This window comes from Myiozetetes cayanensis, unplaced genomic scaffold (assembly GCF_022539395.1).
Source record: "Myiozetetes cayanensis isolate MyiCay16 unplaced genomic scaffold, myiCay2020 scf9, whole genome shotgun sequence".
NCBI lineage: Eukaryota > Metazoa > Chordata > Aves > Passeriformes > Tyrannidae > Myiozetetes > Myiozetetes cayanensis.
This window is the reverse complement of record NW_026088185.1, coordinates 9,265,008-9,281,572: the sequence shown is the minus strand read 5'-3', so window position 1 is coordinate 9,281,572 and position 16,565 is coordinate 9,265,008. Positions and strand designations below refer to the sequence as shown.

At 36.8% G+C, this 16,565-nt stretch overlaps 1 protein-coding gene and 1 long non-coding RNA gene across 2 annotated transcripts; one reads left to right on the top strand and one right to left on the bottom strand.

Moving 5' to 3' along the window:
• The first annotated feature begins 560 nt into the window (after positions 1-560).
• Positions 561-12,700, top strand: LOC126652722 (uncharacterized). The gene is made up of 4 exons (XR_007632031.1): positions 561-1,312; positions 1,956-2,017; positions 3,154-3,277; positions 12,550-12,700. It is a non-coding gene; the product is annotated as an uncharacterized LOC126652722 (long non-coding RNA).
• On the bottom strand, positions 7,849-15,709 carry LOC126652718 (baculoviral IAP repeat-containing protein 5.1-like). Its single transcript, XM_050339800.1, has 4 exons — positions 15,626-15,709; positions 10,181-10,290; positions 9,750-9,864; positions 7,849-8,354 (listed from the first exon to the last, which is right to left on the bottom strand). Exons 2-4 carry the CDS (start codon positions 10,288-10,290, stop codon positions 8,181-8,183), a joined length of 399 nt encoding a protein of 132 aa, XP_050195757.1. The 5' UTR covers positions 15,626-15,709; the 3' UTR covers positions 7,849-8,180.
• Between the last annotated feature and the right edge of the window lie 856 nt (positions 15,710-16,565).

The window sequence follows — 16,565 nt, the reverse complement described above, 5'->3', positions numbered from 1 at the left end:
CTAATGACAAAAAGGAATATATTGCCTTAAGAAGTAATGTGAGGTAAACATTTGAAGAGCTTATATTTCAGTTTTGAAAGTTTGTATTTTTCCCTTCAGCAACGCAAGAAAATGGCCTCTGATGACAGATCCTTAGAATAAATGAATAAAGGACATGGAAAAAGCCAATAGTTTGCATATAATCAAACTCAGTGACCCTCAGTTTATTACAACACTGGAAAACTGATGCAGTCTGGCAAGCCTGGAGGGTTAATGACTAATGAAAGTGTAAATTACAGAAGGTCCTGGAGGGGGCACAATTAGCTAAAAAATGAAACTGGTGAGTATGAACGTTACAGTTGAGAAAAACAGATTTTTTTTTTCCCCTTGTTTTGAATGAAATGAGTACTACAGTAAATGAAGCCCTCTCCCCAGGTTATAAGATACTTCTTAGCACAATATAATACTCAGTTTAATTTATATCTTTTAATTGCTTTATGAGAATTGCCATTTCTTTGTTTTCAGGTTAGAATAATATTATTTCTAGAAAGTAATTTTTTTTTCTTTTCAAGAGTATAAATACCAGATTGCTAGGCTGTGACCATTAATGATTCTTATGTTCTCTGCAGCATCTTTATTGCAAGTACTCTTATTATCTTCGAAGAGAAATAAAGTAATGAAACATATAGTTACAATTCAACCTATTTTTCAAAGGTTAACTGGACTATAAGTAGAGATGACTTGTTTATTTTCCATTATTTCCTTCTTGATTTTGACGTTCTCATATGCTTATGATGAAAACTGAAGTAGACTTAGTCACTCAAAATTATTTCTTTGGCATTTAGTTAGCTGTTATTTTGCTTTTTAAAGATGGTAGCCCTAAACTAAGTTCTAAGCCATTGGCAGCAGTAACAGTGATAGCATCTTTGTTGCTTTCTTGCAAATTTATATCATATTACAGAAAGAAATTAGAAGTACATTTCTTTGATTAATTTTTCAATCACCTGAATACTCTCCTTACCTCTAGATATTGCTCAATTAGTATTTTTATTGTTTGCACACTGTAAATACACATTATTCATGTTTTGTAAAGAGCAATACATCAGCAATATAAAAGCTAAGACAGTCCTACTAATTCTTATGTTATTTTGAAGTGCTACTGGAAAATACTGGAGAAGAACTTGACCCTATCCTAAGGCCACTTTTACTCAGACATTTAAGCAGTCAGGAACATTTGCCTTGGAGAACCCACTATCGAGTGTGCTCCTGAATTCCACTTCATATTACAACTAAGCTGGGAAATCCACATTCTCTTCCTGAAACATCTGTTAAGGTGCGAATTTTGAAAAGAAATGTGCAACTCCTCTGTTTTAATTTTAAAATTGTTCCTTGGCTAAAACCAGGGAAGAGTTTCTGGCATTTGTTCATTCCTCATTCCTTGCCAACGCTTTTTTTTACCCTGCTGGATGACTGGTATCATCTTAAAAGTGTTGACATTTCTTACATCAAATACTTCACCTTGCAATACTGTCATTCTTTCACATAGTCAGGAATTAATTTAATTAATTATTTTTATAATCTTTCCCTATCTGGATCTTCTGATGCTATTTAGTCACCTTTTATTATGACAATATTTACAAGACTTAATATAATAATCACCTCAAATGCAAAAATCTACATAAGCTTTTTTATCTGTAGTCTATTAGGGTCTGGGGCAAGGTCTGGATCCAAGTTTAGCATAATTGTTAAATGAAAGATACTGCTAGTAATCATTTAAGTCAGATCTTAATATTGTGGTATCATATTTGAGGTAGCTTTTACCAACCGGGCAATCTGTGTGTTATAAACTTAGCTCTTTGACTTTTAATCTTACTATTTTATATCTCAAAAAAAAACCCTGTATGCCTGTGTGCCTAAATTAAAGTAAGCAATAAATAGAATCATCTCATTTTGATTCAGACTCTTTCTGTCAGCAGAAATATGAAGATACAGGACGTGAATGCCAGCTGACAATACGCATTCCCAGGGAATGATTGGTGTAAGCCTCTCTTTACGATTTTGCCCACACAGCCTCACAGAAAATTCTCTGTGAGTTAATGATTCCCATTTTGTCTTGGGCTATCTTCACTAGTCAGACTTTTCATAGTCAGACTTTTTTTACAACAGGCTTTGTGCTGATAGTTTTTTTTTAAGGCTTTCTTGTCTCCTGGAAACCATGTTACTTCTGTAACTTGAAAAAAGTTTACATTTTGTCCCACAGTCATCTTTGTGTCAGTATTTTGTGCATAAATAGTATGTATATCCATTTAACTGACTAGTAACTTTGAAAGGACTTAATGCTAATAAAAAACCAGGAGTATTTATATATTGAAAATTATCTATTTCTTGTTAGTTGAATGGAAGAAAAAAATAAGATTGAACACAAGTCTAAGAAGGAGACACAGATCAAACAACATAGCGTGCTCTTGTTCTCCATCTCCTGTGAAAAGCTTTCCCCTTTTTAGCTATTATAAATCACATTTAGGTTTCAGAATGATCACCATGCCTGAAATACAGGAACAGTCCTCTGAGTAGCTCTCTGCCAAGGGATTGGTGACTTTGGTTACTCGGAAAAAGCCATAACACTTCTCCACATCTTTGGTCCTACCTTGAAAAAAGTATTTGAAGTAGTTGTGCAAATTCTTACACTGCATTTCTAATCACCCAAATGGACTTTTCCTTATTTTTACTGAGGTATTCAACGTATTCAAACTTAAACCTTTATAAAAAAATAGATGGCCTCTTGCTTTGAACATATTTGTATTGTAGTGTATTAAGAAAAATACTCTGTAGAGTGGGAAACATATTTCAGGTAACCTTTGGAGATGGACTCTTGATTTTGGCCCTGGTATTCAGAATGAATTTTAAAAATTGCTGCTCTTTTCTGTCCCTCTCAAGAGGGAATCCTCACTTCCTCTGAAAATCATGTACTGCTAAGATGTAACTGCACTTAGATGGCTTTTTTCACGTTACTTTGCTCACAAAATGGAACATGCACTTAATGATTGCTTTGGGGTAACTGACCAGAGAGTTTATCAGGACAGAGGAGATCGAAATGATTCATAATAGGTCTCCAGAGTGCACACTCTTTAAAGTGATATTAATGGAACGTTGTTCTTTTTCTGACACCTGTAGGCTGAAGATTCTCAAGGACCATTTTACCTACTCGCTTTATGTCAATGTCTGTTGTTCCCTCTTTGAGGACAAGCAGCTCTTCTCTTTCTGTCTCACAGTGGATCTCCTGAAATATGTAAGATTGGTCAGTAATTTAAAATAATTTGCAGTTTGATATAACATATATCAAATGAAACATACACACTCTCAAAATAGAAACATGCAGGATAAGAATAGAAAAATAAGTTTATATATTTACTTATATATATATCTTCTGCTTAATTTTTTTCTGTTTTATTTTAATAAGCAATTATAAATGTTGAAAAAGATTCTGTAGAATAAAATGAATATACAACAAACAGGTATGGCAAAACTGAGCTAAGATGATAATTTTTCTAAACATTTTTTTTTTCTTAACATCATTTAAACCAAAACAGTACTTACAGTTGCTTGGAGTTGTTTCTTTTGGTGTAAGATGGAAAGATTTATAATTTTAGAAACTTCTGAAATTTTTATATTGGAGAATACACAGATGTGAATTCTTTCAAGACTTGACAGTAATAATCATGGGACACTGTTCTCCCATTCCCAGGGACTTGATTAAAAAATTCAAGCCACTAAAGAAATTTAAAGAGAAGAATGAGACATTTAATAGGCTGGTATTTCTTTTTCTTTTAGTAGTCGTTTAGAAGCTTTCTGAACTAATGCAAGAATTCAGATAAATGCACTGATTTACTATATAATGTACTAAACTCATTAGATTTTATTTATTTAGTCCTGAGAGCAGTATTTTCAACTTTAATGAGAATGAATGGAAATTTCTGTTGATTCGAGGCACAGATTTGGACAATCTGTTTCTTAATCCATGCACCTTGGCTTCCCCCAAAGTCATGGGATGAAATTTGTCAAATAGAAGATTTTCCAGGCTCCACAAATATTCGCAAGGATTTTACATGACTGAAGGATGGGTGGAAGTTGGTGTCTGACAGCTCGGTTTGTTAACAGTCCTGTTTGCTTGCATTCATGAGTTGATTAACTCACTGAAAATACTGACTCTGTGAAAAGAAAGTGCTGCCTTTTTACATGGTATGTTCTTACATACATGAATGGTGTGTAGTAGTAGATTATTGCTAGTTTGTCAGGTGGATTCTGAATAGCAAGTCATGACCTGGATTGGATTGATGGAAAAAAGGCAACAAAATCTGGAGTGGAAAGGTGATAGTGAAATTTGCTGAATTTCAAGCAACCACTGTCCTTTGTCAGTCCATACATTTGTTTACCATGCTTTGAGGATGCCTTTGTATTCTATTATGCAGCATGCTACTTGCTTGGATAAGTGTAGAAAACCCAGTTTTTGCCATGTAGAGAAACTAGAATAGGATTCAGGAGACCTGTGACTCCCTGTTCTCACAGTGACCTGATACAGTCACTGATGACTTACTTCATCTTTATTGAACTTCATCACTATTTCCTTAAAATCTAAGATGTTTGGATTAATTTTACTCTTCATTCGGGCACTTTCTGAATATTTAATCTTACTATTAATTGCTTTCTAAATTTTATAACATTCCCTCCCTTCAGCTTTCCTGATATGCAAAGTGTTCATCATGCAGATACCTCTTGAACAAATCAATCGAAACAGTTACCCTTCTTTCCTACTTGCACCATCTGACCATAACACCACTTTGCATGCTCAGATAATACTGTCTGCTTTTTCTAATTTATCGAACCACTTTTGTTACTATTAACTTAAATGATGAAAATTTATCACCAATACTGAGCCAAATGACCCCAGACTTCCTATACCCTTTAAAAAAATATTGTGTGTTTTATTCACTGTAAATATCAAGGCTTTAGAAATCCTTTCTGTTTAAAGAAATGGGCTTAAAGTATGCAGAGAGAATAGAATGGATTTTTGGTTGGAAATATTACTCATGAGTCTACAATGAGACACATTAAAGGAACTAAGCAGTTCTAGCTCCTTACTTGACCAGATTGCAGGAAATGGGCAAATAGCCAAGATAAAGCTTTCCTGGGGCATTTACAAAAAAAGCAAGCTGAGGGCTTTAGTTCTTCTTTGGGAAATAGTCACTTGGAAAATAAACAGACAAATTATGGCATTTGAAAGAGCTTGAGGGAGGCAACTACTTCATTATGCATACTGGGATTATAGCTTGTTTTAAGAAATACCTAAAATAAGCGAAAGGTGCTGACTTTCAGAAGCAAAGAATAGAGATGTGTGCAATAGCTATGTGTAAATTCACACAGACAAGCTGAAGTTAATAGAAAGTCCATCATTTAAGTGGCATTCAATAAGATCTATAGAATCATGTAATCAGTTACCTGATAAAGACCCTAATAAACAGTAACACTGAAGCTAAGAACAGTGACTAGACCTTCACGATGTAGAAGATTTGCTGTGCCTTTTGTTATGTGAAAGCATTTTCATTACACATCTAGCTTTAATACTACCACTCACACATGGCTATACTAGAATTTTCAGAAATGCTACTTAACAAGTCTTGGGAAGATGCCTTTTTCACAATTGAATTTTTTTTTTTTTTTGGTATAGTTTCTCTCCAGTAATATGCAAGCAGCTCTTTTTCCTGTCTTGTGAGTGATGCACAAATTTAAATAAAGGGCAGTTTCATGGATGTTTGCATGTCTGAGAGAGGGCACCAAATCAGTGTTACTTGAGCCACTTCATCAACAGCAGCCATATAATGAATATGAATGTTTTCAAATGAATTTGAGATGCGTATTCTTCTCTCTTGTAAGACAGTTGCTTCCAAAAGGAGGGGAGTCCTGACTTCCACTCCCTACTTCAAGGATTCTATGTATTTTATTTAAAGTTCTATTGCATGTCTTGGAGTAGTTCTCCTCAGCACTGGCTGACTTAATCCCAAAGCTACTGATCCATCTCTTCTCATGGAGAAGCACAGAGTTTTCGGCACAGTGGCACAACTCAAGGGAGTTTTCAGTGCAACCTTCACTCCTCAGGGCTTCCTGATTCACTCCTCAGTGCTTCCTGACTCACTCCTCAGTGCTTCCTGACTCACTCTGTTTTACTATAAAGCTTGAAAATTTTTAGCTAAACTCTTCAACAGCTGTTACAGATGTAATTCAAAGGTATCTATTTTCCCTCCTGTCTCTGCCGAGACCCGGCTTCGATTCCCGGTCAGGGACACTCCCCGGGCAGATGGAGCTCGTTAACCCTTAAAGGCAATCCATCTATGTCCTGAGGACCTCGCTGCCACCGTCCAAGTTCACTTGGCCCCGGCAGATGAACCTTAGGATTAAAGGGTGGGCTCAGTTCCGTGCACACTGTGTCTCACCTAAAAAAAAAAATCCAATGCGCAGGCTGGAAGGTGTAAAGACCTTCCCCGGATCTTCGCTCGCGAAGACTGGCCATTATTATTATTTTCCCTCCATATATTAATATGAAAAGAATGCAGCATTTTGGATTTGAATCCAAGAAGCTCAGCAGCAGAGCTGCAGCACCAGATTCCAGAAAGGCATATCTAGCTGGGACTGTACTGCAGGCTAATAATGCCACAACAACTGCTGCTCCCAATCTGATAATTGCAATAACAATGTAACAGCTGGATTGTTCACAGGCCATCTACAAACCAAGTTCTCCGGTGCATTGCTGGACTTTAATTTTCTGATTCTTGATTTCCTGCCATCATTTTCTGCATTCAGCTGCAACTCAACATGTAGTTACCATGTAATACTGAGATATGATTGTCATTAATATTACAATGATAACCATATAATCAAAGACTGACACTGGAATACAGTTCTAACAGAAAGAGAGAGGTAAATGCCTATTCAGGTTTCCCCCATGACATTTCTTCACTTTATAGAGCAGAACTTTGACTTACTATTGTTTGAAGACTTAAAAATTACTCTAACTTCTTCTGCTATAAGAGAAGTTTCTTAGATAAACCTATAATTAAAGTGTTTAAAAAAAAAATTTAAGCATGCCAGCCTCATTGCTGAAACTGAAAACACTTCATGGAATGAGGTGTCAAGTTAGAAGATAATTTACTCTCACTACAGGTAATTCATAAATGCTTTAAAGAACATTGAAATGTTTTTAAAATCCTCAACATTTAAGATTTTCCTACAGAGTGGCAAGACAAGTTGGGGGAGTTCCAAAGGATGCTTATTGTTAACCACCCAGGACCTGACAAACCATTTACAAAACTTTCACCTTATTAAAAAAGGTCTGTTAATCTTAAAATCCAAAAGTATTTGCAAGTATGTATTTCAACTGTGTTGTCTGCAACCATTCTACAATAGCCTCTCATAAAGGAAAATAAGAATTAATATGATTTCAAAAAAAACCCCACTGAGTTTGAAATTAGAACAAAAAAAAAATCTTTTAAAAACAGAATAGTAAGCCTTCAGCTTTTGTTAAGTTTCAGTGTAGACACCAAAATCCCCAGAGTTCTTCCTCGTTTGTGACTGCCTTACAAACCTCGTGTCTTCCCTTATTCAGTACACCTGCTGTTTTTGCTGGATGTCACTATCTGTGTCAATTTTGTCTGATCTAGAAAGATAATGTAGTGGGGTAAGCAGGAATGTAGATAAAGCAGGTGCTTAAACCAGAGGGACCCATTTTGTTCTATGGGAAGTGTTTTGAAGCAGAACTGTTCTGATTTGAGTGTGTCTTGGTATAAGCCTTTAACAGATATCACAAGAGGTACTCAGAGTTCTGAATCTTTATTAAAAAAAAAAAATCAGTCTGCTAAAAACCACAATATAGGTATTTGCTTACACATTTTCCATATATTCACAGATTAGTGGCACTCCTGTTAATCCACACCTAAGCATAACAACAAAGCACATTATGAAAGATGGGAGTCAGTATAAACAGCTTTGACCTCTGATCCAGAGAGCCTATGAAGGGAATTCTCTACATACACACTTCCTCACACAACTGTTTAGCTTTATATTCATACCCAGCTAAAGATAGGACTGTTTGTACCAAATCAAAAAGAGAAACTTTCAGAGTCGGACTTGACACTTCACTTTTCCCGGCCTTATTTTGACTGGCAGTATGAGCCTTCTGAGTGCTGAGTGGACGGATCATCACTGGGAGGCAGGGGCAGTGGTGGTGTGTACTGATGCTTGGAGACAAAGTAATCCACAAGATGCTTCCTAGTTGTGGCGACTTCTTCTTCGAAAGAGTTTATTACGCGCCTGCCGATTTTGCGCTTAAAGCAAAGCAAAAGATTGAGACTTTCAACTGAGCAATTTAACTGTCCGGTTCAACTAGATTCAAATCTTAGATCCTCAAAATGCTACAAATTCTAACTTAGAAGTCTGCTTTTGCCTGTGGCTGTTGGAATGGTGCAGAGCAGTTTGGCAGATGTGTTATGATTCAGAAACTCCTCCACCAGCCTTGCCAGTAAGGCTCAGTTCAGTGACCACTTCTGGCTATGTAGAGTGTACCTTTTTTTTTAAAGTAAAATGTGACCCTACTGTTTAGCTGTATTTTACACCATACCAGGGAGGGAGGCTTAACTTTGATCTTCTGTGTGAAGAGGCACGATCTCACTCCTCAGGACACATTAGGATATCAGTGCTTCAAGAGGGCAAACCTTGTGGATTGCCCTCCAAGCTATTGGTGCCAGGATTCTAGGGCACAAAGTTTCCCACTTGAAGCTGCTACTTCAAGTTTTCTATATACTCTACTTAGAAATAAAGTAATATTATGACCAAGAGCGTTTTTGTACCTTGAAACACTGCTCCAAATAATCATTCACAGTTCAGGCTGGATAACAGTGTCTCACTCTTAGTCCACCTTTTAAGTTATCAATCCACTTCCACTGCACCATGTGATCCTATTCTTATCTATTTTAATCTGTTGCATAAGCACCTTCCATACTTAACCTCGACAGTCACCAGGTATATATTTAATACACAATATTATCAGCAAAGCAAAAACCTTATTTGTGCAAACCCACCAAGAAGTAAGATGCAGAACCCACACTGCACCTCATCAGGGAGCTTGGGTCACTTCATTCTTAAATCCATAGGACTAGGGCTCACATATCAAAGATCAGCTGATCTTGATTAACAGAGCAGCTGAGTTTGGTGTGCTTTTTCACACACTGTGGCATGAAACCCCAGAAGCAAGAAGGAGTAAAACTGGTTAACTGTAAAACACTTGAGATGGGCTTTAAAGTTTGAGAGATTAATTAGTCTGATTTATATGTAAAACTAGACATGTGAAGCAATGCTCTGGTCAAATTTTGACTTTTCACATGTGTTGCTCATCCCTTCTGAAGATGACAGAGCCACTCATGGTTGAGCTTCCTGGATTGATTATTGCACCCAATATAATTTTTTCTGCTGTAACAAGTTGCTGGAAAAACATTTCTAAAGGAAGCAGGTTTGCATCCAAAAGCCAGACACTAGAATACACTGAGAAGTGTTTGGGTGCAGAGTTCTTAGCCAGTAGAGCATTCAAATCATTACTTCAGTAAAAGTCATGTTCTAACCTTACACCATCACTCCAGGCTGATGCTTGGAAATCTTAGAGACAGAAGTTCTTGTTTACATTCTTGCTCTGAATCTTATATGAAGATTATTTGGTTAACACTTACAATGAATGTTCTCAGCCGTGTCATCTCCAGCATGTAGTACTCCTCCATTGTCAGGTCTTCAAAGTTCTTAGGAAGAGATAAAAACTCACAGACGTGACGTTTGCTGTGTTCCTCCCTGCAAAATAAACCCAGAATAAGAACATATATTAAACCCATAAAATGTTACATTTCAGGAGATGAATAAATCTGAAGTGAGAGGTCTCTTCAGTATTTCTACTGTCTATCAGGAGAAAAGGTATCATACAGAAAACACAAGAAATAGATGGAGTGGATCTCAGATAAAAGCTAGTTGAACTATTTCAAGGTTACTCAGTAGGATAGTTCACAAAACTGAAGCCTACTGGAAGTTGTCATAGAAGAAACTAGTAACTTTATAATGACTAAGGGAACTTCATCAAAGAACTTTGAGAAATATTTGCATCTGTGCTTACCACGGGTTATCATTTTGTTCCCAGCCTTCCAGTTCTAACAAGCAAAAGAAACATTTGGCCACATCTGGTTCATTTACATTTGGACAGTGGATGAATCCCGCCTTTGCCATCTGCAAGGGACAGTTTAGAAGTTCAGAGCCTTATCCCCCACACTTGCTCGTGTTTACATGAGCAGACTTAGTTCTGAAGAGCTTGCAAACAACATCTTTCCTCACAATGTCTATCAGCACAGATCAGGCTGAAAAAGAAATTTTAAGTGTGAGGACTGCAAGCAGGTAAATAAGGAATTAGTAAAGGAACAAGGAATAGGCTACAAGTAGTGAAAAGATTTCTGCATAACTGTGGTATCTGCAGGCTACTGGAATAGCTTTGTTGTAGCAGGTAACATCCAGTAAATGCCACAATACGCAGGTATTTCTGTAGCAGTGCATGAGATCTGCCATACTTAGCACTTGAAAGAATATTTTCAGAGAAAAAAATGTCATGGACATAGAGAACCTTTATATATAAATTATCTGAGTAAAATGCTGCATCTTGAAGTTCTATGTTTTCCTGTCACTTTAGAATCGTGTCTGGTCAGAACACTAAAAATTAAGTTTCAGTTATCAAAACCCTCTCACATAACTCTTGAAGTATGACTCATCTGAGATCCAGCTTGAAAGTTTCACATGTGTGCCCACCTAGAAATCAGGTAGATTTTTTTTTTTTTTTTTTTAATGCTCAAGTCAAAGCCTGCAGGGACATAAACATTAAGCTTTCTAAAGTTTATATATTTTCCACTTTTGAATTTGAAGTAGCCATCATTCTGGTACCTCATCCTTCCTGCTGGATGTGTAATTTTCCAGTCTAATGTAGGCTGCTTTGCCATGAATAGAAATTCGCAATCAGAAAGACTACATAATACTAGAAATTAACTTTTCAGTGAGAAGAACAAAAAAAAGTAACTATAGTAAGTTCTGCAGCTAGACTAGTGGACTGAACACAGAAAAGCCAGTCATCCTACTACAGTATTTCTGAGGAGCAAAGAGAGCAAAGTTGGAGTATTTAACTTTTCATCTTCATCAAGTTTAGTGGGCTCTTCTTGAACATAAATATACTTAACAGCGACTTCACATTTAGGTACAGTATATAAACAATAAGGCACAGGAAAAATAACCATTTTTCAGACTTACATTCTCCGGAGTGCACTTGCAGTTCTCTTGGAAAGGCCACTTTGTGAAGGTTTTTAAACGGTTCTCATACTCATACATCTCCTTAAAATCAGTTAAGAGCTTAGAAGCTGAACTAAGCTCTTTCAAGAGCGTCTCCATCTATAAAGCCCACAGTTAACAGAGCCCAGTGCCTCTCTCCTGCTCTCAGATTTAAGGCATTATACTAATTGGTGACACATTGCACCTGTAAAGCAGGGCAAGTTTTTAAAGAAAGCAAAAACACAGGTGAGTTCATGAGCAGGGCAATCAAGAGAAATGAAGCTGCTGGAACTTTTCCCCTTGTGTCACATTCTGTGTACTCGGTCACACTACGTATTTTTTTTCTCTGAAAGTACCTGTGCTAATTGCAGATTTTATAACTGAAATGTTAAAACCTTCATGTTAAAAATTCTAGTTACAAATACAGCAACTCTGCATATAAAATTTTAAAAAATATTATCCTTGTTGTGACCAAAGGGGTTGAATCAACATTGCTATTTGAATCCTTTAGTGTTTCTTAGACTTCATTTTTAGACATGAAATCTTAGGATTCTCTTTGTAAACACTATTGCATTTCTTTAAAGAGGAGGTGGTTTTTTATAATATTCAAATATTTTATTCTATTTTAAAATATTTTAGAGTATGTCCAGAGACAGAAACAATGAAAATATTTTGAAGAATTACTTCTGTAAGGGTTTACAGGAAGAAAGTATTAATCTGTCTTTTTATAAGTTGTCTCTTATTTTGGTACAGAGCCCAGTTAACTTCAGCAGGAATTTTAAACAGCAGTGTGTTCAAGTCTGCTGTATGCAGCAGCTTTCTAAGCCAAGATCTTAACACCTTTGAAAGGTGTTGCATTATGAGACTTGAAAAATTTCAATCCTCTCCATAATACAGATGGACTAAGTGCCGAAAATAACCCAGCATGTCAGTCTGTCCAAATGTGGTGACAGAAATGAGATTAAGGAACATTTGCACAGGACTTTTAATTTCAGCTCTATTAGAGCATCTTTTTTGCCTGGATTTACACATGCTAAATCATTGATTCCTCTGGGAGTGTACTTGTTACCTAATTTTATATGCAGGGATACTGTCCTTGAAATTTATATTCAGATGTTTAGAGTAGTATGTGTTACCCAAAATAGGGCAATTTAATTCTGTTTTTCCTTTTTCTTTTAGATGATACAAATGGTACAAGAATTAATCATTCAAAGCCTGGGGTGTGCAACTCCTGATATTTACACTTTCTTCTGGTGCTGACTCCACGACAGCCCTTCTGTAGTTTGCTGCTGATCAAGGATTTTAATATCTCCAGACTTTTTTAACATAGTTGATATTTGTGTGTGTGTGTGTGTGTACACGTGTATGTTTGTGTGAAGTAAAGAACTTTAAGTAAAAGTTGAAATGCCAAAGTAAGCTAAAAAACCTGCTTTTAATGCCCAAAAACATGCTAAAATTGATCCTCTGATTCTCTTTAACACAAGGCACTAAATAATGCAAGGGGATTTTTTTCAGGAATGAATAATTTGTCTATTGTTTAAAGGAAATTTTAGGTTTAAAAATTTTGGCATATTTTATAATCTTGTGAAGTCATGAACTATTTGATTTGTTTGTGTCATCTCAAACATAAAATGCAAAAAAGAAAAAAACTATAATGGTTTCAATGTTTATTGTAAGCCACCTTATCTGAAAATGCTAATTTTTTTCTAATATGCATTAAATGTAATATTAATTAAAAATGTATAGTAGCGTAGGACCTCAGAATCCTGGGTGACATTTACACATCAGAATTGCAGAACTGAAGTATGGATTTTTTTCACTTTGACTGTTGTTATTACAGCATTTAAAACAAATAAAAACAAAAAATCCCCAACAGCCCAAATCAGTTCTTATGTAACAGAGTACTGTCAGAATACTAGAAAGTTGCTGGTGTTGGTTAAGATGTATTTCTTGCGTTTCCTGACTATTATTCTGTCAGAGTTCCATGCTGTTGAGAATGACAGACATACTTGAAGTCTCCAGCCACCAAACTGCAAAGGCATCTTGCATTTTATAGTAGATTGTCTACATCCTTCAAGAGCAAGAGCATATTGCTTTCAGGAGTGTTTTGCAACTGTCAGAATCTTACAGTTCCAGATTAAAATGGATGTGTGGTTGGAATGTTTCACTGGAAGATAGGTAAGAGGTTTCAGTGAAGTGGAATGGCACAAAAAGAAAGATTTAAACTGTATTTTAAACTATATCATACATTAAATATCTGATATTCAGTGTTCGATCCTGACTCTTCCAACAGCTGCAGAAAGCCTGTTAGTAATGTCACAACTCTGTGATTCAGTTAAAGCAGACCCTGATGACTGTGTATGTATGATCTGGGGGAAAAAAACCCTCACAAATTAAACAGTTGCCTTCCACTCAAAGGAAACCAGTTTTGATAATTGGCAACAGTGCAGTAAATTTAATTTTTCTTTTATTGCTAGTCTCCTACTTCTTCAACTGAAATTTGTGGTAATGGCATCAATAACACAGCTCTCTAGTTAAAAAAAAATAAATTAAGATGGGGAAAATCTTCCCCACTATTTTTATAATTAGATGCCCATTTGCAAGCATATTTTACATGATTTTACATTATTTTCCTATAACTAATGTAGATCACCTAATTAAGTTGTATATTTTGCTAAACTGTCTCAACTGAAAACCAAACCAAACCCAACCAAAAGTTCCTACACAATGCTTTTGTGTAAAGGCCATAAATCTACCTTGATAAGGAGAAAAGAAAAAGCAAAAATATTGTTTGAGCAATGTTTTATAACAGAGTACTGTAAAAAAACATCACATAGGTGCATGGTCTCGTATGCGTAGTTGCATGTCATGTATATTAATTAGATATAATGAATATAGAGCTTTAAAAGTAAAATCCCTTTGAGGGTTTAAGAGAATATTTAGAACTGGTGCTCACGACAATTTAATGACCCTGCTGAAAGCCTTTGTGCTTCAAGAAGTTACCCCTGACTCACAAACTGTCAGTCAGTGACCAGAGCAGGAGATGCTGGGCTTTGAGTGACTCAAAGACAGCACCACTGTGCAGGCAGGACACAATAACAACAAAAAAATGGTTTAACCAGCCATGAACTATTAACAAGTATTGCATTTGGTTTTAAGGCTGCATTCAAGACATTGCTGTGAGACCTCTGCTTTTTCCACGCTCCAGTGCAAAAAAGGTGGAATTTTGGGCCATTGGGTTGGAACATTCCATACAACTCCAATGTGACTGACCTGCAGAGCAGCTGCACACCTTCCTTGACCAGCACAAGGTACAGCAACTGCTCACAGGGGTCACCAGCTCCTGCTTGCATCTTGTAGGACCGTGTGTGAACGCACCCGTGCAGGCTGGGTGCTGCCACAGCCACAGCTTAGTGGGGACAGTGAACTGGAAGCAAAGGTCTGCTTGCACTAGTGGTCACCACATTCATTCTGTGGCTAGAGTACCACGGTTGGTAGATGTGAGAAGCTTTCAAACTACAATTCAGAAGTTCTGCCATGCAGAACAGAGCAGCATTTGTTTTCTATAGCTGCCTTATTCATTGGAATTGTAACCCGTCTCCAGGCAGGAACTGTCGATTCCGTTCTTGGCGATGTTACTGTGAGGTGTAAAGTATCACACTAAGACAATTAATGGCTCTCTGTGATTTATTTAATGACAGGGAGAATACCAGACTGTTTCAGGTTAAAGAGAACCTTGATCTATTTGTGTAAGTTTGGCAGACAGCATTTCCTTCCCTGTTTGCAGAGTCAGGTGTATTTTGCAGAAGCCCACTCTGGAATTTATTAGCAATACACGGCACTTCTTCACACTCCAGCTTCCTAAGCAGCCACTATAGGAAGGGGTGGGTGTGGGGGTGTGTGTTATTTTCAAACCACTGTCAGCCTGCAGTTATTTTGGTTATCAGTGTGGTTAAGAGGCAAATTCAAGCAATAACGTGGTTAATAGGCAAGTGATTCAAGCAGCTTCATGGAATTGTGTGTTTCCTTCCTGATGGAGAGCGTGGGGAGGGGGAGGGAGGTGGGTTCTTAGGGGGATGTCCTATGACCAGAGCTTAGGAGCAGATACACTTTCTACCAGGGAGGGAGGCTTTTTGTTTTCCTTCCCTTAAAGATAGTAACTTCTATGTAGTAAACATTTCTTGGTACTTTTTTTGACTGATTTTCCTCATTCCAGTTCTCAGTGTATGGCCTTGACTTTCTGTAAATAATTTACCTGTTATCACTCATAATTTGTTCTTTTCTATGTACCTAAGAGGAGTCCAGTTTCTCCCAACCTCAAGACTTTAAGCATGTTTGATTTTCTAAAAAAAAAAATAAAAAAAATTAATTATGATCATACCTATGGCCCTGTTACAGCTTACATTTTTTATAAATATGCCAAGCAAGTAGAGATAACTATGGAAGATTTTTCCATAAACTTGTACTCAGGGGAGTTCTAGCTGCATTACTATGGAAATTTTTGGTGCTATTATTCTTCAAAAGCAGCAATGCTGGATGACTTGAGGGATGGTTATTTGAAGACCTGCAGATCAAATGGTTCAAGCATGAACTAGCAGAAGTAATTAACAGCTTTTAAACTTTCCAGTGAGAATTCTGGATGACTTCCAAGTAAATTACAGTGATAGGGATATGCTGCCCAGAGAATTGCTAGGCTGCTGCTCAAATCACTGTCTGGCTTTCTTTCAGGAGGTGCCAGCTGATGTTCTTCACTATATAACTGGAGAATGCAATTATAGTGGCAGCATCATTGATGACTGGGATCAGCTCTGTAAGTGTTTTAAACATGTTGTTGAAATAGAAATTAGTGTCTGAGAAGAGCTGGGAATCCTCTGCTAATAATAATAATAATAATGATGGAAAGTTTGGTGTTGTGTATCCTGGGAGTGGAAGCAATCTGCTAAGAAAGAGGAAACAAGAAAGAAGTTTTCAGAGCTATCTGTTAAAAAGTAAACAAAAAACCCTGCCAACAAAAATACTTTGGCCAATACTTTGCTTTATTCTTTGCTGCAGACATGGCTGAAGCCGTGCAAGAGAGCAGACATTCCACAGTGACCAAGTTCCCTGGCCTCAGTGTACAAGACCAGCGAGGGAAGAGGGATCCTGTCAGCTACAGGCCATTCCACCAACTCTGTCATTGTCACGACTCTCCCTTC

Coding starts and splice junctions, on each gene's coding strand:
- LOC126652718 (XM_050339800.1), bottom strand. CDS start 10,290: ATGGCAAAGGCGGGATTCATCCACTGTCCAAATGTAAATGAACCAGAT. Junction 9,865..10,180: donor GAACAAAATGATAACCCGTG/GTAAGCACAGAT, acceptor TTTATTTTGCAG/GGAGGAACACAGCAAACGTC. Junction 8,355..9,749: donor CACGGCTGAGAACATTCATT/GTAAGTGTTAAC, acceptor CTTTGCTTTAAG/CGCAAAATCGGCAGGCGCGT.